Source organism: Delphinapterus leucas, chromosome 12 (genome assembly GCF_059928025.1).
Source record: "Delphinapterus leucas isolate spDelLeu-1000000601 "Yukka" chromosome 12, BTC_Dleu_Yukka2, whole genome shotgun sequence".
NCBI classification, from domain to species: Eukaryota; Metazoa; Chordata; class Mammalia; order Artiodactyla; family Monodontidae; genus Delphinapterus; species Delphinapterus leucas.
This window is the reverse complement of record NC_143140.1, coordinates 66,375,636-66,402,693: the sequence shown is the minus strand read 5'-3', so window position 1 is coordinate 66,402,693 and position 27,058 is coordinate 66,375,636. Positions and strand designations below refer to the sequence as shown.

At 37.6% G+C, this 27,058-nt stretch overlaps 1 protein-coding gene across 4 annotated transcripts in view; it reads left to right on the top strand.

Annotated features, from left to right (window-relative positions):
* The window catches only part of STX7 (syntaxin 7), a 74,511-nt gene extending 47,531 nt beyond the window's left edge, over nt 1-26,980 (top strand). For 2 of the 4 annotated variants that reach the window (XM_022556784.2, XM_089922009.1), the window contains exon 10: nt 315-1,645. In XM_022556784.2, coding sequence (XP_022412492.1) covers nt 315-407 — 93 coding nt within the window. In that variant the 3' untranslated portion in view covers nt 408-1,645. The other 2 variants (XM_089922010.1, XM_089922011.1) reach the window with 2 other exon arrangements.
* The last annotated feature ends 78 nt before the right edge of the window (nt 26,981-27,058 follow it).

Genomic DNA, 27,058 nt, shown 5'->3' with positions numbered 1-27,058 from the left:
ACATAGGTAAACTCTGTCGCTCAAGTTATTAATTTTTATTTCTCTGTATCGTTTTTAAATTAAGCCCAACCACACATCTAGAAAAAGTACCAACAGAAGTTGAATAAGTACCCCCTGAATTATACCATTAATTCAAGAAGAATATTTTTTGAAAGCATAGGGCTATATGTATTGAAAAGCAAAAAAATATAGCCCAAAATGAGGGCAATAAATTACTGTTGATTTTACTCTAGAAATGAACCAAATGATCTTCACTTGCTATAGAGGTGCTCCACTACATCTGTAAACGTGTTTTTGTTTTTTCGCATCTGCAGCGCAAATCCAGGAAAACCCTGTGCATCATCATTTTTATCCTTGTTATCGGAGTTGTAATTATCGGTCTCATCATATGGGGAGTGAAAGGCTAAGATTATAAAGGAGCACAATATTGCACTACATTATGTAAATTATGTAGGAAGATTCCTTTAATCATGGTAGGTTTTTTTAATTGTTATTTTAAAGCTGTTGCTTAAAGGATGGTTCCCATACTTTTGTTATTTTTATTTGGGGGGAAATTTTCTTTGGATTAAATCTGATATTTTCTAATACTGAAAGTTTTTTTAAATATCACTGCTGGCATAGCTTCATGCTTTTCGACCTAGTAACTGTTAGTTTTTTGCCCACATTGTATATGCCTTTCGTTTATAATTTATTTATCCTGTTGACTTAGTTTTTGGAATTAGTAAATTCAAAGGTGTGTGTGTGTTCTGTGTGCACCTCTCTGTCACAGTGTAACATGCACCCACGTTTGTGTTACTTCAATTACAAATCTTAAATTTAATTTTGATTTGGGCCAGCAGAGGAAGTATTGTCAATAACTTTAAAAATTCACATATATGTTTGTGTTTGGAGTTTTGTTTTTATCTAGTTCACAGCAACACAAATTGTCTATTTAACTTTTACTGTTATTTTTCTCTTAAGACCCTTGTTTATTCTGAATGAAATCAGTGAATAACTTCCTAGTATATCTCTTACTCCTGATGTGTATATAGTAAGCATTTGCTGTAGATTGGCTAGTAAAATACTAAGGATAGACTGTTTTTATATGGGTTCTGTTTAAGTCTTACGTTCGTTTGCAGGGGATTGTGTGGTCACTATAAATGTTTAATGTGATTTGGAGGAAGAGTATGACAGATCAATACCTATTGTGTTAGAATTCTAAAGATCCCAACTTGTATTCGGCTGTGTATTTCCACAGCTGTTATGATGGAAAATTAATTACCTTCTCTTATGTCCTGTAGAATAATAAAGATTACTTTTGGGAAGTAACTTTCCCACAGTTACTCTTTTTGAGCACCTAACACTTAAAATTGTTTCCCTTCATACCATTTTGTACCATCCTTCATTAGAAAGGGAATTGGATGTTCGCCACTTAACTCACTTGCCTTTTTTAATCAATGTTGTTTTAATGCACTAATCTGAATACTGTAAAGAAGATTATCTTAGTTTATAGTTTGTATTTTATAATGTTCTTATATAGCAGTTTGATAGTGAAGGCAATGTTTTACCTGGCAAGCTATGAGACTTCAAATGGGAACAAATAAAATATTAAGTAACTAAGTAAATTGTATCTTTGCAACCAAAATAAAGATGATTTTAAAAAGTGCCTGGATAGTTTTATTTCAGGAGAACTCTGCTTCCGTGGGACTTGATACTTACCTCACACTTTTGCCACTGCAGTCTCAACAGAGGAGATGTAACCACATGGCCACCATTCTGCATCTTGCTGGAGTACTGGCGTACTCAAAAGTTTTTATTTTGGCAATCTTAAAAGGTTTTGCCGCTAATAGGTAGAAGCTGCTTTGCTTGTCATCAAAACTCAATTTTTTCCACAAAAGAGTAGTCTTGATTAGAAAAAATAAAATGAAAAACAATACAGTAGCCAATTTTTTTTAAGTTCTTAACAAAGTTTTTCTTTAGGTGAGTTTTAGAATCTCTTTGAAAGAGTGATGCTTACTTTCATGACTGTCAACATATCTGAATCTGTTTGAGTTGAACTGAGTCTCAAACTGAAGAACTTTCCTTATCAAGTGACACATACTGTTCATTTTAGTGTGTTCTGAAGACATACTTGAACAACGCAGACTGAGATTAACCAGCCTCTTTGCTTAAACTGAATGACAGTGTGACATGAAGGGTTAGGCTGTTGTACTGGCCATTAAATATTAAGAAAATGTTCTGGTTTTGCACAGTGATTAGTGGTAGAAAAATAAGTGGTGCCGTTTCAACATAATGCAGCTTGTTTTACTAGGCATGGGATCAACCCTAAAAAAATACAGATATGGACACAGATGGAGCTTGATCTGAGACAGCAAACCATGGAGGCAGCCTCTGGAGTCAGGCCCACTGAGTACACTGGGTGCCCGGCAGCTGTACCTGTGTCGCTCACTGAGAACACTGCACCTGGAAGACGTTGCCACTGGGTCCTTCTTCAGGGTCTTCACTGCTTTTGTTAAAAGATAGTAAAATCGGGCTTCCCTGGTGGCGCAGTGGTTGAGAGTCCGCGTGCCGATGCAGGGGACACGGGTTCGTGCCCCGGTCCGGGAAGATCCCACATGCCGCGGAGCGGCTGGGCCCGTGAGCCATGGCCGCTGAGCCTGCGCGTCCGGAGCCTGTGCTCCACAGCGGGAGAGGCCACAACAGTGAGAGGCCCGCGTACCGAAAAAAAAAAGTAAAATCTTGCACACAAAAAATTATGTTTTGACTACCTATCTAGACAAATTTATAATGACAAATGACTTTTGAAAATTTGTTCCACAAAAATTAATCTGTGGTTTGAGCAAGGAAAATGCAGAGTAGTTTCTCTAGTTGGTGTGATTTTCATTTGTTTCTTCGTGTAGAAAAAGGAATGTCACAATAAAAAAAGCTATATAAAGGAAAAAAAGTCATTGTCCGCCTTTATAATGAAGAGCAATTCACAAGGGTAACTTATTCAGCATTTATTTTTTGAAAAGCAAAACTATTTTTTACACATGATCAGGTTACTACAATAAAAATTAAATTTCAGAAGGAGATGAGAGTTGTTTGGGTAAGTTATGAGTTAAATGACATTTTTAGTTCATTTAAATATGATGAAAATTTCTCATTAGTGGGAAAGAACATCATTAGGCATCCTTTCCTGGAAAAAAAAAATTGCGTATTTTCATAATTCACTTAGGAAAACAAAAAACTGACCTCTGGTTCCCAGACCTCTTTGGTACACCATAAGATTTGAGCAGCTTGACCTTGTATTTCGCAGCAAGAAAATACAGCAAGATTGGCACCCACAGGAGCCTGAAAGTGTTACACTGGACCACTTCCTTGACAGAATGCATCACATTTCTGCTTAACGACTGTCCAGACATAGTTCATCAATCAGTGAAGAGAAAACCATTTCCCCCACTTTTTTAGGAATCTGTGTCCTCAAAATACTGTCACACAGGAAATAAAGAAATTGCCTGATGTAAACCTGCAGGTTCATCTTTCTTCATTTCATCTGCGTTTAACAAAGTCAGTAGACTCAGTGAAGCATTATCTCTTTCACTAAGTTAAGACATGTAGGAAACCTGTTTTTCTCTTAATGCTAAATTCACGTATTTTAACCTTTCTATTTGGGTTCAGTCAGGAAAACAGCCACCTGATGATGTAAGCATAAAGGGTTTCAATGTGGGGAGTCAGAAGCTTCCACCGAGCGTCAGAAGGGCAGGCGAGGGAAGGTGCATCTGCAGTACCGCCCTGGGCGGATCTCGGGAGCTGGCCCAGGAGCCCGTGAGAATCTGGAAGCATCCAGGAAGCTCCTGTCACCTCAGCCTGCAGCACCGACGCAGTGAGCCTCAAGGAACTGTCACCAGCTGTCTAGGCTGTTGACAACACCAAAGCGGGTGACCTGTGAGAGATCTTGGAAGCTGCTGCGATGCCCGTGTCTGCGGGCCTGTGCACACTTCTGCCTGGATGGCCTCCAAGGGAGGGTGGCCTCTCCCTTCTCTGCCTCCTCCATCCCCTGGAAATGCTTCTCTTTGGGCCACACTGACTTAGAACCAGAAAGCAAAGGAGGTTCTGGAAAATGTAGTTTCTGGCTCCCCTGCAGTGCAAAGGACACTACAGAAGGAGGGGACAGTGATGTTGAGGTGACAGCAGACAGCGCATCACAATGGTGAAACGCTGATAGATGGAAAGAGCACAAACAAGGTGAAGCAGAAAGCCTCACAGAATTTTCTTCCATTAGGGGCTCTTTGGTGGGGAAAAAAAATAACACTGATTTTAAATGGTAAACAAGCCCATTTTCCCAACCAGAACAAAGTCTCTGTATCATATATACTCTGGGACCCCAGCACCTAGCTGTTTCCTCCCTCTGTCCTTCCCTAGTTGCCCAGTAAATATTTGTGTACTTAATTTGGCATTTATTTTGTGCCAGGCTGCCACATGCCCGGGCACAGAGGGTATTAGAGTGAACCAAAAGAATGTGGTCCCTGCCCTCAAGGAGCTTACATTTTGATATTAAGCATGTAAAAAACACTTGATGTTAGGAGGAAAATGGTGGGTGGGAGAGGAAGGAGGTAAGGGAAAAACTGAATGAGGATGAATCCACCTACACCTGGGGACTGCTCATTCTTAAGGACTGGCTTCCTGTTTATCCTATTACCTCATTACCAAGTAAGTGAATTTCATTCTCTTTTCTCAGTTAACAGACTACTAGAAAAGTGATAGTTTTCTAAAAAGTAGCTACTAATTTGAAAGTTGATCTGTATGTATTGTCTCCAGGAAACAACTTTCCATCTTTTGGTGGCAGCATCTGGATTCAGAGCTAGGGCGTCCTGATAGGACTGACATTTATAGGACTTTTGCAAAATTATTACTCCCAATAGAGGGAAGAGCACTGGAAAGAGGAAAGAGCTAAGGGAATTTTGGAATCCATGTTTCTTCAGAATGTACTCAAAGCCAATGCATTATGCATGCTCCTAGTAAAATGTCCCTTAAAACATTTTTAATTTAACCCTGCCCTATCCCTTGGCCATTTTTATTATTTTTTTCTGTGGTATCAAAATGGAATAAAGAACACCCTCAATGGCTCACATTAACCCATTTTCTTATAATTTAAATACTGTTTCAATTGGTCAATTTTAATCCTTTGTTTTCGCAATCCTTTGGTTAACATGAAAATCATGAATATTAGGAAAACTTATTTTTCTCCAAATAATTCTAATTTTAAAAGCAGAAGTAGAACTAAATGACACACTAAATAGGTTTTTATAGACCCTGTTGCTTCTGGCAGGTTTTTAAGAGGTTGGTCATTTAATTACTCAGAGTGGGATTCTTGTAGGTTTTGTGTAGTGATGGCATTCCTGCTTAAAATGTAAGTGGTGGAAGGCAAAACCAGATTTCCTGTGCAGTCGTTACATGCATAACACCCTTACTTGTTTTAGAGGGAGTCTGCTAGAACTGAACTGAGTCTTTAAATATACTTGAAAGGACATTAATTCCCACTTTGGCAAACCCAAAGTACAAATTTTTAAGTGTTTACTGTAAGTACCGTTAGACAGTAGTTACTAACTCCAAAATCTCTTAGCATTGGTAGAAACTTAGAAATGCAGTTGTTTACCCTCAACAAAGGTTTACTGATACTAGTTTCAGTTGCTAGTGAGTGCCTTCTGGAAGTTTCATATCAACTGTTAAATGGTACATCTGAAATGCTAAAGTCAAACCAGGATCAAAGAAACCAAATTTACATCTCTAGAAACTAGAGATTTAGCCCAGGAGTAAGATACAAGCTTTTAGTAACTTGCATATCTGAAGACCTAATCATGAACAGCTTTCATGAGTAGTTAATTAACTGAGAAAATAAGACATACTGTAGTAAGGACAGATAAGGAGATAGAAAATATGAATGACAGGTGATGAGACCTGAAGGATTGAATGAGAAGATCTAATATGTGTCTAATCAGAGTCCCAAAGATGGAGAATAGAAAAAAATGGAAGAGATAGATGATTGCTGAAAAATTTCCAGAACTAATCAGAAACATGAATCCACATATACAAGAAATAATATGTATATCAAGCAAGATGAGTAAAAGGAAACTGAAGAACAACAAAGACAAAGAGATCTTAAAAGCAGCCAGAATAACTAAATATCCACATGCAGAGGAAGGACAGATTCTGACAGCCGAATTTTCAGTGCCAAAAATTGAAGCCAAAAGACAGTAGAATAACATCTTCAAGGTGCTAAGTGACAATAACTGTCAATCTAGAATGAGTGCCCAGTGAAATTATCTTTCAAGAACAAAGGCAAAATAAAGACATATTTAGTTTTGTTTTTTTTAAAAGGAGAATTTGTGATCAGTAAACTTTCATTTAAAGAATAAGGGTGAATTTAGAGAAAAATAACTAGAAGGAAGGTCTGGAGAAGGATGATTTCTAGCATATGTAATATTCATCAGGTTTTCATTGAGTCATATTGAAAATAGAAATTACATTGTCAGTACGTGTTAGTTGCCTACCCAAAAGCCATGCAACTCTTGCCAATTCTTAATAGTCTCAGACTTTCCTTTGGAATATTTTTTCTCCTCTCTTGGGTAGCAGCCACATGCTTTGGGTGGAATTGACTCCAACCTAACTCCAGAGATGGTGGGCACTACTTTAGATAAATCAGCCCATCCCATTCCTTTAGTGATTGGTTCAGGGAAGGGCCAGAAACCCAGTCTAAACAATCAGCTCAAGGATTCTTCTCCTTCAAACTATAATCCAATCTGGACATCACGTGGGTTGTGGTGCACTGGATATGAAGCTGGACACTAGTGCAACATTTTAATACTATGAGGGATGATACAGCTTCAAGACAAGGATGTGAAGTTGGGTAGAGTCGTTCATTTATTCAATAAGAATTTGCTGAGTGCTTAATAAATACTGGGCCTAGGAAAAGCAAAATCTTATTTAGCAAATTCTGACATTGGGGACAATGAAATTGTTTATAGCTTCCACAATAATTAGAAACATCTCTTAAAACTTCATCCTTGTATGTAGGAAGACTTTTGCTTTTCCAGTCAGGAATTTTAGTTCCAGAAAAAGAACAAGACAATGAAAACATTGTATGAAAGGTTTCTTTCAAACTTTTCTCAATCAACAGTCTCTACCCCAATCATCATGATGCTGAGAGGCTTCAGAAACACAAGTGACTCTGTGTTCAGACCAAGTACTTGGCCTCAGGAAGATGAATGATCAGACCTACTCACCATATGATTATAAGGGTCAGGTAGTTTAAAAAGAAATTACAATCTGAATTGAACCATGGATGAACAGTGTTGCTATTGAGCTTCAAATCCTACCTAATAAGCATAACCTTGTAAAGAGAGGTTAGTGTTTGGGCAACTGCATGTTCTTGCAGAAGAGCAAAGCTTTTGCAATATAAATAGTTGTGAGTGTACTAGCTTTCATCTTTGATGCCTTAACCCTCTGTGTTCAGAGTTTTTGTATCCAGGGCTGGATTGAGAATTTTAGAAGCTCCAAATACTAAAAAGATTGTGATGACAACCCCATATGTAATTCAAAAGAAAATTTATTTTTTCAGAAGGTCATAAAACACCTAAATACTGAAATTAAAATGACTTTTTCTAGATTTTCTTATTTTGAAATGCTGCATAAATTCATCACAGTTAAAATTTCTTAGTAATTTCTGGTTCATCTGCTTTGTTGGTATCTTAAGCACTTAACTTAGTCTGTTGGGTAATAATTCAGCATCGATTGCATTTTACATTATTAATTTTTCTGTAATTTTCAAAATACAGACGGAGGGGAAGAGTATTATTTCAGAGAGGGATTTGATCACTCACAGCCAACAGTATCCTTTGATTTGGGGGTAGTCTAGACTTTTTTCCTGAATAGTTCTAATAAGGAAAAACCTTTAATCCCAAATATATTACACACTGACAAAGTAATATGGGTTTTAGAAAAACAAAGTAGGTCTTATTTTGGCACTATGCAATGTTTGGTTGAGATTAAACATGGTTGGAGGAGACACAGGTGTGTAAGGATCACTGAGATTCATGGGTCAGGCCTTTTGCTGATTTGCTTTTCTAAGACGTGGTAGTACTGTGCCTCAGAGAACTAGGGTGAGGTTAGCCAGTCATTTTTGACTAAACAAAGAAGACTGCTTAAAGGTCTACTTTTTTCTAATCCTCAAAGCTTTTTATGATTTGTAAAGTAGTATGATTTAACCTTTAAAAAAAATCATTGTATTAAGAGAAAACGAAAAGACCAAAGTCTCCCACCTAATGATTTCAATATGACATTTGTATTCTTTTTTTTTCCATCTAAAAACCCCCTCAAGCTCTATGGAACAGAGCAAAGAGAAATTGACTGCTTTTTGTTGGGTGAATAATTCACTGGAAAACATTTGTCATATCAAGATCTTAGAGCAAGAATAAATATTGCCCTCACTGAGGAAACCAAAAAACCTCAGTTACATTATCCTTCAATACTTTTAATTTAACTTTTATTTCTCTGCTTATGACTATTTCCAAATTATCTAAATTTAATGATGTGATTGTTTTTTATATAATGACAGTACTATTTGGAAGACTCTTCTTTTTTATTGAAGCATAATTATTGAGGAGAAACAGATACACACAGGCAAGCACATACTACAGTGGCACAATTTTATCGGTTGAATAGCATTTAAATCACTGTTTAATATGTGGTGTTTTCCTTTGGGTCATCAATTATACCAAGTTATCTCAGACTCTTAGCTTCTTTGCCCTTGTAATTCCTTTAAAACTATCGGGGGTACTGTTGGGAAAGCCGTTAACAGGGAGAGGGGAAAATGGCCTTTCTATCAATAGCATATTTTAAGGAGATAAAGCTAAGTAGTTGTTTTCATTTAAATTATAATATGCAACTAGAGACTCTCAAAAAGAATGAGAACACTATAATTGAATCACAGTACTTCTTAGTTTACATCAACATTCTGTCACCCATTCTGTAGGTCTCTACCTTTTAACCAGCAAAGAGATAGTTGCCTTTTATTAAGACTCTCTTCAGTGGATAGTGACTTCAGTTCCACAGCTGAAACCACCAAAGGGAGAACCCATGCTTCTTTCTCCTTATGAAAGCTATCATAATGTAAGAAAACTGCACTGAGCAGATTAAACAGGCAAGGGAGACTTTATTAAATACTATTGTAATAGGAGAAAGAGATTGAACTTACCTCCACTGAAACAAAAGGTAAGAGAACTTTTAAGCACTGAAGTGAGGTGGTGAAAAGTACTGTTGGGCATTATTGGGGAGGTTAGTCAATGCCATTAGGCCATCTCTGTTTGCTAATTGGTGCTTATTGAGGTTAGTTCCCTACCTTTTCACAGAGACTAGGAGATAAAGGTGCAATCTTTCTAGATGATTATGTTTTAATGGGATGGCTCCCAGGTCCTTGAGAAAGACATTCTTGGTATTAAAAATATAACATTGGAAGGCAAGGTTGGTTTACATCTAAAAACAATTAATGTTACATACCATATTAATTGAATAAAGCAAAAAACCGGCATGATCATCTTAGTAGATTCAGAAAATACATTTGACAAAATTCAATACTCATTCATGGTAAAACTCTCAATAAACTAGGAAGAGAAAGAAACTTCTTCAGCCTGCTAAAGACATCTTCAAAAAAAGCTAACACCATCTAAAATGGTAAAAGATTAAATGCTTTGCCCCTGAGATTGAGAGCAAGACAAAGATGCCTCTACTCATCACTTCTATTTAATATTGTACTGGTGTTTATAGCCATTGCAATCAGGAAAAAAAAAATTTTTAAAGGCATCTGGATGGGAAATGAAGCAGTGAAACTCATTACTTTCAGAGGATGTGACCGTTTATGTAGCAAGTTAAATGGAATCTAAAAAAAAGCTACTAGAACTACTAAGTGAGCTTTGCAAAGTTGGAGGAGACAAGGTCAATGTACAAAATCAATTGTATTTCTATATACTACCAGTGAACATTCTACAAATTAAGAAAATAATTTCATTTCACATTAGCATCAAAAAGCGTAAAATGCTTAGGAATTAATTTAACAAACGATATACAAGACTTGTACACTGAAAACTATAAAATATTGCTGAGAGAAATTGAAGATATCTAAATAAATGGAGATATAGTTTGTGTTGATTGGTTGAAAGCTCAATATTGCAAGTTATCTCCAAATGTATCTATAAACTCAATGCAATCTCAGTCAAAATACCAACTGGAATTTTTATAGAAATTGACAGGCTGATCCTAAAATTTATATGAAAATGCAAAAGTCATGGAGTAGCCAAAACATTTTGAAAAAGAAAAATAACATTGGTGGACTTCTACCTGATTTCTAAGCTTACTACAAAGGCACAGTAATCAAGACAATGTGATATTGGCTCAAGAATGGACATACAGATCAGTGGAAGAGACTTGAGAGTCCTGATATAAATTATTACATTTGTGGTCAATTGACTTAATTAATTTAAACCTCGTCAAAATTAAAAACACTTCTGTCTTCTGCATCTGTCCCTGCAGGGTCAGCCCTTGCTAAGTCACAGCCTGAATGGGAACCAGACGACAGCTTGTGTTGAACAGACTAGTGCCAGGTGGATAGGCCTTCTTTAAGAACAAGGACACAAAATTATGAATACAAAAATAAACTGTGAATTGTGAGTATTTAGAATGAGAAAATAAATCACAATATTTACTATATTTTAAAAAGAAAAATAGCACAACACAATAAGTGATGTTGATGATTTATGATGACAATAATCTGCCTAACACTTTTATAACTTTTTTTCCTGCATTTTCAGGCTGCATACACTTTTATCTCTTCATATGAACATTTTTTGTAATACTTTTTCTAGAAAGACTAGAAATATAGTTCATTCTTTCCTCTATCATGACTGATGGAAATTGAGTGATCAGAAAGCTTTCTTGCAATTTCTTCATTCGTTACCGGTAATGCCACATCTGAGTTTCTTTCTCAGGCACTGGTCAAGAAAATTATAAGAAAACTCCAATATCACTGGATATGGACCCTGATAACCCCTGCCACAGCAGATGGTTCACTTTTATTAGGTCTTTGCTGCTCCCTCTTCCCAGTGGGCAGTACCTGAAATGATGGACAGAAAATATTCCTGAATTCTCGGTCATAGTTGCCCATAAGCAGGGAGACATCTCGTTGGGCTCAAAGATAGGGTCTGGAGGCCTGAGGTTATATCTGGAGTCCCAGGATAATACAGTAGTATTCCTGGTAGCCGCTAGTACCAGTGCAGTCCCAGTACCACCATCAGGTTGTAGAGGGTGACCACCAGGCTGGGCAGTACTTCCTGCTTCCTGCTCATGGCTAGGGCCACTCCTTCTCTAGTCATCCAGAGAACACAGCAAGCCTTAGAACGGGTACGGTGAGAGGCCCTAAAGATTAAGATTCATTAACAACATGGTAAATCTACCTCTGACCACAGTTGACATCTTTCTGGAGGGTGTGTTTGTACATCGCCAAACAGATCCTCAAAGCTTCTCTGTCACAGAATGTTAGAAGGCAATTAGCCACATGCTTTCATTTACATAACACCCCTACCAAAGACCTTAAAATTAGTTCAGAGTTTGGGTTTAGTCGAGTGGAGATATGCCAATGGACAGACGGAGTACGGTGAGGGGGATGGTGAGTGTAGAAGTGGAGACAGATGGCAGGAAAGCACAAGAGGAGCCTTTGGGGGAAAATATCCAGTAGTAAACGGTGTGGCAGTTAGACTCAGTAACAGTGCTTGACTGGTGTATTTTACAACGTGAGGCTGCCATAGGGACAAAAGAGAAGAACAGTATAAATTGCCACCGGGGCTATTTCTCGACTGTGAGAACTTCTCTTTGAAAGAGCTGGACACAGGGAGAGGACAGTGCTTTCCAAATGGCAGAGAGAAAGTGGTCAACACTGGGTATCAGGAGGCATATTGCAGGGAGCTAAGATCTCAGGCAGGAGATGGCAGAAATGGGAGCATGAAATCTGTCCCAGGTTAGCAGAAGCCAGGTTCTGATTCACACAGCTGTGGGCATCCCTTAGCTGAGGCAGCCAGCACCACTGAAACTCCATGGACCAAGAGGCAGGAAAGAAGAGCTCTGGCATCTGCAGGGGAAAGTGGGCCCCGAGAAGATCACACTGGAGTCAGTATCACCCCGTGTGTCTCCTAGCGTGGCTGTGGGGCAGATGCCTTTCCTGAAGGCAAAGCATTTACTGGTATTAAGTGACCAATGAGCTAGCTCTGACCGCACATAACACACTCCTTCTGTTTCCTGGAAAATCCCAGACAGACACAAGAAGGGAAGACCTGAGGCTTTGTTGCTTGGTAAACTGAGGCTCTTAATCCATTTATCAAATGTAAGGTTAAAAACAACCATGCATGAGATACCATTGATGGGCCTCAGGAGAACATTGGGTGACATATTCTGAGTGCCTTCACACTAAGAATTCTCCAGGAAGAACCGTCTTTACCAAGAGTCACCTGATTCCCTCCAGACCAAGAAATGACCAGCAATATGGTCCTTCCTCTGCAACTGACAGTCTCTAATGAAGAGATGCTGTTGTTCTGCTCCCCACCAGAGTCTCCTAGAATATGTGGCAGGGATGAAGGTTGCTTCATTGGTCCTGTTGGCCAGCCAGCAGAGAGAGTCAGAATGACAAAGTTTATACCTTCTAAACAACACCATCGGGACTTCCCTGGTGGCACAGTGGATAAGACTCCGCACTCCCAATGCAGGCGGCCCGGGTTTGATCCCTGTTCAGGGAACTAGATCCCACATGCTTGCTGCAACTAAGGAGCTGATGAGCTGCATCTACGGAACCCGCCTGCTGCAACTAAGACCCGGCACAACCAAATAAATAGTTAAAAATAAAAAACACCAGCAGCTAAATTTTCACTATGTTATGATTTTAAACCAATACATAAAAATGATCATGAAAATATCTTTACTGATTTTCATGTTTATAAAGATAATTCATGCTTATTTTTAAACGATGTAACAATATAGAAGGTAAAAAACAATATCCCCCTTCCCAATAAAAAGTGTTTAACAGTTTGGTTTACACCTTTCCAGAATGTTTTCTAAATAAAATAGTTTGAATCCCCATCCTAGGTCGTTTGGGGAATCTAGCATTTTCTTCAGTTGTTTAAATGATTCCTGAGGAAGATGCTAATATAGTGGTTGCGTATTCCTCTTGCCCTGGATCCTATTCTGAATTCAATTGCTTATTGCTTTGTGTTGCCTCCTGTTTACACCTGCTGACTGCTCCAGCTTTTCTCTGGTTTTCTTGGCTCCAAAACTTCAAAACAGGAATTTCTTCTGTGGACCATGCTTTCCCCAATGTGTTCAGCAGAGAAAGGGATTGCTTCCTCTTAAGTTCAGTAAAGGATCTTTCAGGAAAACAGGTGATTGTTTCAGTGGAAAGCTTCAGTGAGTGGAATGACTCATCTTTCAGTCCTAAGACCTGCCTGATGACATCAGTTCAACAGCCTATGTGCCATGATGCCCGCCTTCATTTTAAATCCCTTTGAGCTATGCTTTTTGGCTCCTGTAGAAGTATGTGCCTATGGGTACGTTTGGCCATGCTTACAGAGATTCATTTAAATCTTAGCATTGGTAGATTAGAAAACTTGTTTTAAGTGGTTTATAATTTTGGGGATATTTGTTGGTATTATTGTTCTTAAATACATGTATGTTTAAAAAGCAAGCTTATATAGGATAAATGGAATAAGCTTGACACAGAATTAATACATATTTTAGTTTCACATGTAATAACATGCTTTTTCTCTAAAGCAGAACCCCAAACATTAAATGATGTGCTTATTTATTCCTAGTAAAAACACCCTCAGAATTATATCGTTTTTTTAATTTTGTAGGCCACATTATTTGATATCTAATTTGATTCAGTTGATGATGTGTAAAGAAGAGATTTCACAGGAAAAAAAATCAGTTAACCAGTCCAAGAAATAATATATCTAAATATTGAAACGCGTACTTTAAACCAATAAATGACAGAGTTGAGACGTTTAACCTTTAAAGAAGAATAGAAATAATAAGATACTTTTTGTTTGCAGCCTTAGATTTTGTTTAAAATAATATTGCACAGTGTTGATTACTACACCATTTGGCTCCATTTGAAGAAAGAACATGATTGTAAGAGCAACTTTTGACATTTGAAAATCAACATTGTTTACATTTGAGAAAATCACTATAGGTTGTTTTTAATACATTTAAAGAGATTTACAAACACTCATATAAACTTTATTCTATGTTCATATTACTTCGATTATATTTTTCATAAAGTTTAATAACTGTAAACTCTCTAAATGAAGCCATATGTCCAGAGCAGGCACTGATTATAATTCTTTTATATTATACTTGAGTTCAAGACATTTCCCCATTTACAAATGATTTAAAAGCTAACAGGGCTTCCCTGGTGGCGCAGAGGTTAAGAATCTGCCTGCCAATGCAGGGAACACGGGTTCGTGCCCTGGTCTGGGAAGATCCCACATGCCGTGGAGCAACTAGGCCTGTGAGCCACTATTACTGACCCTGCGCGTCTGGAGCCTGTGCTCCACAACAAGAGAGGCCGCGATATTGAGAGGCCCGCACACCGCGATTAAGAGTGGACCCCGCTCGCCGCAACTGGAGAAAGCCCTCGCACAGCAACGAAGACCCAACACAGCCAAAAATCAATCAATCAATAAATAAATTTAAAAGCTAACAGGTGAAAGAGTTGGTAGGTTCATAACTGGAAAACAAGTTATGAATAGAGAAACTAATGATTGTGAATTTGTATCCAGAACATACAAAAAAAAAAGAAACAAAAGAAACACAAAAAAAATTTTACCCAGTTATCTGTTGGCTTTCTGATACAGAATATGGTATTAAATCCTGTACACAACAGCATACATTATGGATATAGATGTTTTACCAGTCAAAAACATTTGGAATTTTAAAAATTCCAAACAGAATGAGTTTGTTCAGTTAGGGATTGAGTTTCATGTTTGTATTTTTATCCTTCACCCTTTACTCATCATCCCCAAAACATTTATTGAGTGACCAGTCTGTAGTCAGTTGATACATATTTATCATTTTCAGGTTGAAGATAGCAGCTGAGTGAGTATAATTAGCGAAGAAGGGTTTTCAATGGGCACTCATGTTCTAGGACTCCCAGTTTAAAAGGGGAGACAGAGCTAGGAGAAAGATTTGTTGGACGCAAATATGAGTAGGAGTAAGGGACTCTACCCCTTGGATCAGGAAATTAACCCCTTTCTCTTGTGTGTCAAAAGATACCCTAAGAAGGCTTCCCTGGTGGCGCAGTGGTTGAGAGTCCGCCTGCCGATGCAGGGGACACGGGACGATCCCACATGCCATGGAGCGGCTAGGCCTGTGAGCCATGGCCGCTGAGCCTGCGCGTCCGGAGCCTGTGCTCCGCAATGGAAGAGGCCACAACAGTGAGAGGCCCGCGTACCGCCAAAAAAAAAAAAAAAAAAGATACCCTAAGAAAAAAACATCTTGCAATGCCCTCAGGCTTATGATTGGTGGAGGCAGGAGCCCAGAGACCTAAGTGTTCAGATATCTCAGTAAAAGTGTTTACAGTCCTATTGTATCCCTGGCCTTGTCTTATGACCTTTTTCCCTTTTCAGCTGCAATAATCCATTCCTTCAATAACCTTGCTATCTCTCATTATATACTATACGTACATATGTATAGTATATATAAAATGAATAAGTAAAGAAAACCAACCCAAGTTCATCTTCCTCCTTCAAGTTTAGGGATTCTCTAAAGATCAACACAGACTTTCCCTCCTCAACTTCCACTGAGACCTGGAAGTCTCTGTCTTCTCAGTGGCTGTTGACCCTACTGGCCCGCAAAACATTGCTGATTGCTCTAGTTTCTGTATAAGTCTTACATTAGCTCATCTAAAATTAATTTAGTTCATATTTCCTGGAGGACAGTAGCCTGAAAACCTACTGGAATGGCATCTGCAGGCACAGGTACACTGGGGAACTTTCCTCCAGGAAAATTACATGCACTTAGGTTTTGTACCAACTTAGTGAAAGCTCTTCCATGTGCTGAAAAGATACACGCATGACAGCTTGATCTCTGGGCAGCAGGTAGACGGAGGAATGAAAGGTGTGCTGATCTACTCTCCCTTCCTCCCCCTTCCCTCCATGTATGTTTACATACCTGTTTCCATTTGCCCCTGTGTGCACCTGAAAAATCTCTCTAGTGAACTGAAAACTGTTTAAACTCATTTCAGAAGAGGTGAGTTGGTTTTAATAAAACAACATATGACTATCTCCAGGAAAGGAGAATTTTGGATATTTTATATGTAATTATGAATTATATTAACTGTTCCACTGAAAGTGACAATAACAATAATAGTATCCTCATCTTTAGAATATACTGTGGGCAATGGGTTCATATTTTCTTTTTATATTTTCTGTATTATGAAAAAAAACCCTGGAGAACTAAACATTTATTCTATTTTGGTAGGCATGCTGTTGATTCTAAGTGACTTTTGATTCTCTGTTGTATCTCTCCACCACCCTGACAGCTGAATTAATCTAAAACCAGCAAACATTTTCTAGTGCAATTGGCTTGGTGCATTTGTCATGTGGAGATCTGACTTTAGTCAGCCAAATAGCAGTCTCATGACATATTTAAAACATCCCTATGCTCCAGGGATAGAAATAACCTTCTTCTCCATACTCTGTTCAAGTAAATATTTCCTGGTAGCATTTCTCAGGGCAATATTGCTTACATGAAAAGCCAACTGTTCCTTGCATTCTTTTTAATACAATAAATGGACATGCTTTAATTGGTGTTCTCTGGCACAACAAAAATCTGTAAGACGAAAGCAAGGAATAAGTCTAATTAGGTCACATTCTTGCTTTTGGAAATGAGCATTCTTCACCTTAATACTTAAAAACACAACTTTTTTTTAATGAAGAATAGCCAAATAAACATAATCTTTTTGTGGAACTTTAACATTAAAAGACCATTTTGGCTAAATATGCAAGGAGGAATAAAAATTTTTAAAGCCTTGTATTTAGTTTTCTTTTTGGAGTTTTCTAATGTTACTAGGTGTAGGAGTCTGTATTTTCAAATTTAACTTTATAAGGAGCAGGGTTTACAATGCCTAAGTTTAAAAATTAGGTGAGGTGATGGAGGAGATGCTGAGCCCAAATAAATGGGTGAAGTTGTGAAATTTATACCCCTTTTCTGGTTTCAGAGACCTGAAAAGTGTTAGTTCCAATATGGAGGATTTTTTTCTATCAAAATAAGATTTAAGAAGTAAATAAGAGATCAAACTTGGGCCAAAACAAACTATTTCTAGAAAAATGGGAAACTCAGGGAATTTCACTAGCCAAAAATTTTAATGATAAAGAGTTAGACGTTAAGAAGAATAGAAATGAACTGGAGGGAGAGCATGGCACACTTCACCTCCAAATATGGAGAACTGAGGCTTCATACTACTGGGAATTACGAAAGCTTTGGGGAGATAGAGTGTAATAGAGGAAGATCTTATCAAGATAATGTGACTGAAACTCAGGCTAAAATTTCATCTACTCCGTTATGAATTCTACAAATATTTCTTGGACATTAAGTGTTTGCCAGGACATGAACTGCTGTCTTTGGGTCACAGCAGTGAGCTAGTCAGAACAAATTCCTAGCTCTTAGTAGAATATATGTTCTAGTTGGAATATAGACAGTTTTTTAAACTGAGGGCTTCCCTGGTGGCGCAGTGGTTGAGAGTCCGCCTGCCGATGCAGGGGACACGGGTTCGTGCCCCGGTCCGCGAAGATCCCACATGCCGCGGAGCGGCTGGGCCCGTGTGCCATGGCCGCTGAGCCTGTGTGTCCGGAGCCTGTGCTCCGCAACGGGAGAGGCCACAACAGTGAGAGGCACGCGTACCGCAAAAAAAAGAAAAAAAAAATCCTCTCCCTAAAAGCAACCACAAACCTGGACAAAACACCATATGGTCATTTCAATAGTTACAGAAAAAATATTTGGCAAAATTAATACCATTTATGAAAAAAATATCTCAACAAATTAGAAATAGAAGGAAACTTCCTTAACTTGATAAAGGGCATCTGTGAAAAACCTATAGCTAACATTGTACTTAATTATGAAAGACTGAATGTTCCTTCCTTGTAATCAGGAACAAGGCAAGGATATCCACTCTTATTACTTCTATTCAACATTGCATTGGAGGTTCTAGCAAGAAAATGAAAGGCATCCAGTTTGAAAAGAAAGAAGTAAAATTTTATTTATTCAGGTGACATGACTCTGTATTCAGAAAACCCAAGGATTCCATTAGAACTAATAAGCATGTCCAGCAATGTTGGATACAACATCAATACATAAAAATTGATTTTATTTTTATATACTACCAACAATTTGCAAATAAAATTAAGAACACAATTTCATTCATAATTTCATTAAAAAGAATTAAATACTTAGGAATAAACTTAATGAAAGAAGAGCAAGATAGGTAGAAGAAAAAATATAAAACTTGGCTGAGAAAATTTACAAAAGATCTAAATAAATGGAAAGACATTTCATGTTTATGGATTGAAAGACTTAATATTAAGATGGCAATTCTCTCCCAATTCTCCCTAGCAGAAGATTTGCAAAAATTGATGAACCAATCCTAAAATATATATGGAAATGCAAAAGACCAGGATAGCTAGAACAATTTAGAAAAAGAAAAGAAAGTTGGAGAATTTAGAATTCTTGATTTCAAAAGGTAGTATCAGCCTGCAGTAATCAAGATAATGTAGTATCCTTTACACTTATGGTGAATTGATTTTCAACAAAGGTGCCAAGGCAATTCCTTGGGGAGAAAGGCTAGGCCTTTCAATAAACAATACTGGGACAATTGAATATCTATCTGCATGCAAGAAGAGGAGTTTTAGGAATTCCCTGGTGGTCCAGTGGTAAAGAATCTGCCTTCCAGTGCAGGGGACACAGTTTCGATCCCTGGTTGGGGAAATAAGATCCCACATGCCTCAGGGCAACTAAGCCCACGCACCACAACTACTAAGCCCGGGCGCCTCAACTAGAGAGCCTGCGTGCCGCAAACTACAGAGCCCACTCTCTCTGGAGCCCGTGCACCACAACAACATAAAAAAAAAGATCCCACATGCCTCACAGACGATCCCGCGTGCCGCAACTAAGACCCAACACAGCCAAAACACTAAAAATAAATAATTTTAAAAAAGAATTTAGATCCTTATCTCACACCATACACAAAAATTAATTCAGATCAATCACAGACCTAACTGTAAAAGCTAAAATTCTTAACTTTTGCTTTATGTGTGTTATTTGTTTAGTTTTCTATGTATGCGGCACATATCTATCCTTAAACTCTCAGAAGTCTAAATTTTCTCTCAAAACCTCCAACACAACAGGTACCCCATCAGTTTCCGAGTTTTGGAAGTTCTCCTGGAGTCTTCTGTTCCATGCCTATGTGGACTGATTCCTTTCTATGACAGTCATCATCTCTGAATCTCTCCCCATCCAACTCTTGGAGGGCTCTCCCTTTGTCTCTCCCATATCTGAGACCCTGATTCATGGCTCTTGCTTTATTTCCTCCAGAATATTTTTGAGAAAAGATGCATAGGAGATAAGTTTTTGAGATTTTGCAAATCTGGAAATTCTTTATTGGTCACCTTATCCTTAATTGGTCATTTGGCTGGGTGTAAATTTTTTGGTTGGAAATAATTTTCCTTAAGAAATTTGATGGCTTTGCTCTAATGACTTCATGCCAGTGAGCTACTGGGAAATTTGACTCAATCCAATTCTCACTTTTTTTACACAATTTTTTTCCCTTCTCAGGCAATTTTCAGATTGTTTTCATCCCATGTTTTAGTGATTTCATGATGATGTTCTTTGGTATAATTTTATTTTCATCCTGGACCCAGTGGACCCATTTCTACAGTTCTGGGAGATTTTCTTGGATTATTTGATGACTCTCCCCTCCTCTCCAGTCAAGTTACTCTGCTTTCTTTTTCTGGAACTTCTGTTATTTGGATAGAAGCTTCTTTGCTAATTTGGTGTTATTAAAAATAGTTATTTTGCATCTTATTTTCATCTCTCTTTTTTTTGCTTTGCTTTCTTGTGTGTTTTTTGTTGTTTTTTGTTTTGGGTTTTTTTTTAACATTCTCTATGCCTTCTTTTGAGCTTTTCATTTACTGTATTTTATTCTTAATCTCTCAGCTTCCTTTTATTATCTGATTGTTTCTTATGGCATCTTGCCAGTTTTCACAGATGCTGTATTATTTCTTAGCTCTCTGAGGATATTAAAGACAAATTTTTATTTTATTTTGTTTTCTGAGGATAGCTTCCATTTCCTCAAGTTGCATTTTTTTGATGATTTGTTTTCTTTTTTTCTCCCTCTCTGACTTTCATTTTAGAACAGTAGAGAATTTCCTCAAATACCTTGTGATCTTTTGCAGTTCATTCATACTGAAAGTTGGGGAGTGAATGGGAAGTTCTAGGGTCTAGTGGGACATGTATACTGTGGGGTGACCTGACTCGGCAGTTTTATTGGGAAGCGCCCAACATCAACATCCACATCCTTAGGCTGAGTAGATTCTCCAGTGAATGATCTTCTGTCTGGTGAGTTTAAGTCAGCTCTCAGGGTTCTGGAAGCTAGTGGAGACAAAACTGTAATCTGACAGTCTGTACTTTATGTATTCCCCCTCTTCTCTTCCAGGGCTGTTGCCCTCAATGCTGCCTGGTCCCCTCACCTCCTTCCCCGATTCGAGTTGCTCTGTTACCCTTTCTGGAGAATAAGCCTTCAGTTTGGGGCTGGAACAGATGAGGGCCATTGACGCAGGTGAGTAGAAGAGGGGATTTTTTTATCCAACTACTTCCTAAATTTTCAGAATCTTGCTATTTTCACTGTACTCCCCAGCCCATCACCTTCACTTTCAGAGGTATATGGAATTCACTGTGCTTGGTCATTTGGAGATGCTTGGATTTAAGTCACTTTTCTCCTTTCAATAGAGAAATAGACTTTCTCTATTGCCAGGTTAAGATTTAGTTTTCTCAGATTTGCTAAGTTGGTTACCATCGATCCATATGCTTTATGGTTTCCAAAAGTATGCTGTTCTTTTCTCCCCTAACATTCTCTTTTTCTTTGTACGTTTAAGGCTTTGAAAAACCATGTTAGTGCATTTCAGGAGAGAGAGAGGCCAGGCAAATCAAGTGTTCAGTTAACCATCTTTACTTAAATGTGTTATATTATTCTTTATGTCTTTTTGTGCCAGAAAGTTTTCATAATTTAAATTAATTAGAAGGATTTTCTGCTCTGAAATAGGTACATTCAGAATAAAGCTGGTGGTTGATTATAGCTAAGGGGATTGATCCCAAGAATGACAGGCACTGTATTGTCAGCAGAACCCTATGGAACCAGCTTTCTCTACTACACAGAGAAATTACATTTCTCCTGACCTCAAAGGAAATTGCTATCCCTTTCTTGGTAAATGTAAATTAAAAAAATACTTCTGGCTTGTTTCTTGCTACATATTGTCCTTTTTTTTTTAGCATAGATTTGAATAGTGATTTAGTAAATTGGGAATTAAGGAACAATAAAAAAAAAAAACCCAAAACTCACATTTTAAATTTCCTGAATTAATGACTGGTTCAAAACAATTTCCTAGGCCCACAGATTTGTATTTTAACTTTCCTACAAATGAATAGCTATCTCAGAACACTTTCAGGCACTAGATCTTTCCATCAGGTCAGAGGGCAACATGACGCAGCTCATAGAAAGCGAGTGCTTGTGGGGTGATGTCAAAAGCCTCAGGGGGAGTCTGCAAGTCTGAGAGGGGCTTTATTCATCCCAGTCAAACTCAAGGGTCCCAAGCAGTCACCACTCAAGAGACAAGGGAATGCAAGGTCTAATTTCAGTGTGCTCCTTGATCTTCAAGAGTAACTGCCGGTAACTCCGCTTAGAGGCTCATCTGCCAGAGTTGGTGAAAATTTGCACTTACGGTCAAAGCTGCTGGTTTGGTTAGTCTGCTGGACGACGTTAAACCCAGCCCATCCTGGGAGGTTGGGTGGGGCCCCTTCGCACCATCTCATTCCCTTTGCCTTTGATGTGATTTGCCCTGGAGCTCTTCACCTCTGTATTTATGGTTAAGAGCAGACCACTTCTCTTGGAACCGTGTTTTTGGAGTCAGCCAAGGGCAACAGGACTCTTTGCATGCTTTTAATTATAGGCTGTTTTTAATGTTTTCTTCTGCACTCCTATATTTCACTGTTAGTCAGTTTTGCTATACTTTTCTCTCTTTCCCCTCTGCTGCTCTAAAGTCTTTTAATTTCAGAAGGAATCCTGCCTTATATTAATGACCAGTGGAGTGAAAACAATAACTTCTGGAATTTTTATTTACAAATGTGAATTAAATGGACAAGAAGGAATCAATTTCAGTTGCTTGAAATAGAATATATTTGTTGGGCAAGGTTGGTGCGATGGAGGAGGTAAACAAAAACTGGGTGGCTTGACTAACTTTCCATAGTTTTCTTCTAGAGAAATTATTTCTAAGTGAAGAGCAGTTTTGTTTTTAGGCTTATTTATTTATTTTATTTAACATGTACTTAAATAAGACCTCCTAGTGCCAAGCTTTAAGGAATTTATAAGTATGAGCTCATTTAATCCTAACAATCTTATGAGATAACTTTAATTTTATCCACATTTTATAAAGGATAAAAAATGAGGCACAGAGAAGTTAACTAACTTCCTTAAGGTTGCACAGCTGGCAAGTGGCAGGGCTGAGATTTAGCTCCAGGTGGTCCTCTGCTCCAAAGTCTATGCTCTTCTTTTTCTAAAATACTGAAACCACACCTTGTTACCTACAGGTGTGTTCTGCTTGTAGAAATTAAACAAGGAAGGAAGAAAGGAAGGGAGAGAGAGAGGGGGAGACAAAAGGTGTGGAGAAGGAGGAAGGACAGAGTGAAAAAGAATCATAAATGACAATGATTAGTCACTTTCATCACTACATCACAAGCTGGGTTTATTTAATTCAGTACCATACATTTAGAGTACATGCCATTTGAAAATGCTTCCAAGGTAATCTATATGCTGCGAAGCCAAGTGTACCTGTACTTGAAAACACTGAAATAGTGCATTCAAATCTGAATCTGCTTTAAATCAAACGTTTCAATTTTCTAAGTAGACAAGGATTGTAGGGGAATAAAGAGATTATTTCATCATACTTTTCAGAGTATTCAGAAGATTCACAATAACTGGCTAGGGAGAACATGGGTATCAAAAGGAAGATTTCAATTTCTACTGTGTTCCTAAAAATTGTATTTTCAAATGTAGATTCAGTAACTGAGTTTTAACTTTTGCATAAATTGATTAGATAGATATTAGAAAGATGTATGTTTTCTGGGCAAATACAGCTCTCCCACAGCATACAGATATTCTTAAACATGTGGTTATGAAATATATGACGAAATTGGAGATGTATTTTAATCGCGCGTGTGTGTGTGCATGTGTGTGTGTGCGTGTGTGTGTGCGTGTGTGTTGCAGGGGCAGAAGTCTAGAGGGTGATGTCAGGACATAGAGGAAATAAGACTTCAGAAGTGAGCCGAAAGAGTGGGATCCAAAGAGTGATTGTGTGTCAAGCAATTTGAGGAAATATAAGACAGGAGGAGATAAAAATATTTACATTACACAGTTAATGATTCAAAATGTCATACCTAAACATTCATTTGGTTGACTGAATTTGCTTCCTAATAAATTAATTTGATGAGTTGAAACAGCTCTGGTTTGGAGCATCACATAATGAAATGCATTGGCATTTCACCCTCTCTCTGCTCTAGTCCTGCTCAGAATGGCACATCTCCATTTGTTTCTTTAGAGCCTGGATGCATTATTTCTTTACGGTGGTTTAAACTTTGTGTCTTGGCTCCACTAAGAGTATCTTGATGCAGTTCTCTCTTATATAAATACTCTTCCCCCCAATTTTTGCTTTGTTTTAGTTACTCTCCATGTTCCGATAATTCTTACCACATGGAGCAAAACATTTCAACACTATTTATTCAGAATGGAGGCCCTCATTTTGTTCTTTCTGTTGTTGGAGCTCAAAATAAGAAAGTGACAATATTTCAAAAATGGTTTTATATTAAAGAAAAATGTGTGCTGTATCCAGCTCAAAAGAGGAAATCTTGTCAGGTTTTTGACTAACTGTAATTTGATTCTTCTTCTAATGCTCCCTGAGTTACTTAAATCACTAAAATGCAAGCTCCATGAGGGAATGGATTTTTTTTTTTTAAATGGGGCTTTTTCAGTAATATCTCCAGCATCTAGAAGTATAGGCACACAATAGGTTCTCAAAAGTATAATGAATAAATGAATAAAATAACATCCTGGAATGCAATCTAAATAAAAAATTCACAAATTTCAAATAAAAAAATATATTTAAAGGGATTAATCCCAACAAACTAAGGACATATTCTTTCATAGGGTTGTGTAACCATGATGATTTCTTAGAAAGGTTTTGTTTCACAATACATGTGAAAACTTTATGTGTGCTTGTTTAGAAGTTCTCATGAACACCAGCTGCTCTGATAATTTTTAATCATTGGTAAAAATCCAGAAACTTGTAAATTCTAGTGGCTATTGACAAAAGGCTGAGTAAAAAAAACCAAACTTCTCCATTAGAGAATGTATGCTGTGAACATTTCTTTCTATTAAATATTTGAGTAGCATTTCTTAATTTTAAAATGTTCCTTCCGTAAAAATCACAATATTCTTTTTTTTTTTTTTTTTTTTTTTGTGGTACGCGGGCCTCTCACTGTTGTGGCCTCTCCTGTTGCAGAGCACAGGCTCCGGACGCGCAGGCTCAGCGGCCATGGCTCACGGGCCTAGCCGCTCCGCGGCATGTTAGGTTCTTTTTTTTTTTTTTTTTTTTAAATCACAATATTCTTAAACGTTCTGATTTTTCTGGTGCTCCCCAACCTAAAATTTCTCCTATAGATGGAAATCTTTCTTCTAACCAAAACTTCATAGAAGACTCTTCACAAGTCTGATGTCATATATCATATATACCTTAAATTTTGTCTTAATCTTTAACTTTCCTTTTCAGGCCGGGTCTTTAAATAAACTCAACTCCTACAATCATCTCTTTGCACCAGCTCATGTTAGCTGGGCAGAGCTGTCTTGCATCATCTAATTAAGTTTCTGTTTTCTGTTGGAACATTCCAAGCTTCGGCTCTCCTGGTTTAGGAGCTCTGTTGTGAAATACCGCCAACTAGCCAAGTCAGGGAAATGGCTCTAACTGATGGAGAGTCACCTTAAAATGGGTGATCCAACAGAGGTGGCGATCATGTGGGCTGAAGCCATGAGACTGATGTTGGCAGGACTCTGGTATGCCCCTTGTCACCCTTGTCCTTTTTTACACATTTCTCACTCTTCTGACTCACTCAGTAGGATTCGGTCTGTTGCTTTTTCTAATCTCTCTTTTTGCATTCTTGGCCACCAAAGAAATATACAGCATTCACACCACCTTAGACAAACACTTTTCAGGTAATTCCTTCATATAAAAGGTAATTCAGAATTGACAATAAATATGCTTTAAGAAGTGGCTACCGTATAGTTTAACAGTTTGCCTAACTTTGCCCCCCTCAGATAACATGCATTTTATCACATAGTGTTTGCTGTTGTTCACAGTGAATCAAAGAATTAAAATTAATGTCCTTTACTTGGGAGTACTTATTATTTCCTTGGGGGAATATATTGTTACAGGAATATCTGCAAGACTGAATTAAAACATCATTTTTAAAGAGGAATGGGAACTTCCCTGGTGGTCCAGTGGTTAAGACTTTGCCTTCCAATGCAGGGGGTGCGGGTTCGATCCCTGGTCGGGGAGTTAAGATCCCACATGCCTCACGGCCAAAAGAACAAAACATAAAACAGAAGCAGTATTGTGACAAATTCAATAAAAACTTTAAAAATGGTCCACATCAAAAGAAAAAATCTTAAAAAAAAATAAAAGAGGAAGAGGAAGGAAAAATAGAGCAGGAGATGGTCTGTCTGGATGATATTTGGCCTCTTCTCTGTAGGAGGCGGATCAAATTGATCCCACAGGTCAGGTCAAACCCCTTTCCGGGAATATTTAGGCCTCCTAAATATTCTTCACACAAAAAAACCTACCTTACAAAGGTATATTTTGAAAAATATTTTCAAATCAAAACATTGGTTATGCTAGTCAAAAAAGAGTTTTAACAATATTAGAGATATAGAAATGACACTTTGATTTCTCTGGTTTATATCCCAAATCATGATTTTTTAAAAACTCCCTTAGGTTTTTTTTCCCTGATTTAACAGTCCTGCAGTATAAGTAGCAATAATAAAACATTATTTGTCAGTTCTTCTTTAAAAAGAAAATAAATTTTCTTTTTAAAATTAGGTTTTCAAACTATTTTACACCCACTAACTGGTTAATGTTTGTATCATGGTCTAAATTACCTAAAAGCCTTCACTCCCTAATGTCACTAGGGGTCATAGAATTAACCTACAATTTGAAAAACAAAAGGTGATCATGGCAATTTTCTCTATAACTTTTTGCTGCTGTGAATTCTAAACACTGATTATATACTTGAGGAAGAGAGCAGATTACTCATTTTTTTCTAAGTTATTCCTTACAAGACACCAACTCTCATTTTATATCACATGAAGTTTAAATTTTCAACATGTTTAGTTTTCCTCTCCTAGCATCTGAAAAGTGGAGGAAAAAATGGATTGACAATTACCATTCTGCCTAACAAGATTAACTGAGTGACTTTAAGTTGTGTCTGAGTGTACGTGTGGAGAGAGAGGAGAGAGTATAAAAGAGAAATACTATTTTAAAAAGATGATTTACTTTCTTCAATTTCATTCAGAATTTCACTTCCCCTCTTCACCCTCACCATGACTTTTTAACATTAAATTTTTATATGTTCCATTGCCATTGAACCAATCTTAGTATATAGACACTCCTCAAGGAACTCAGTAACCACATAC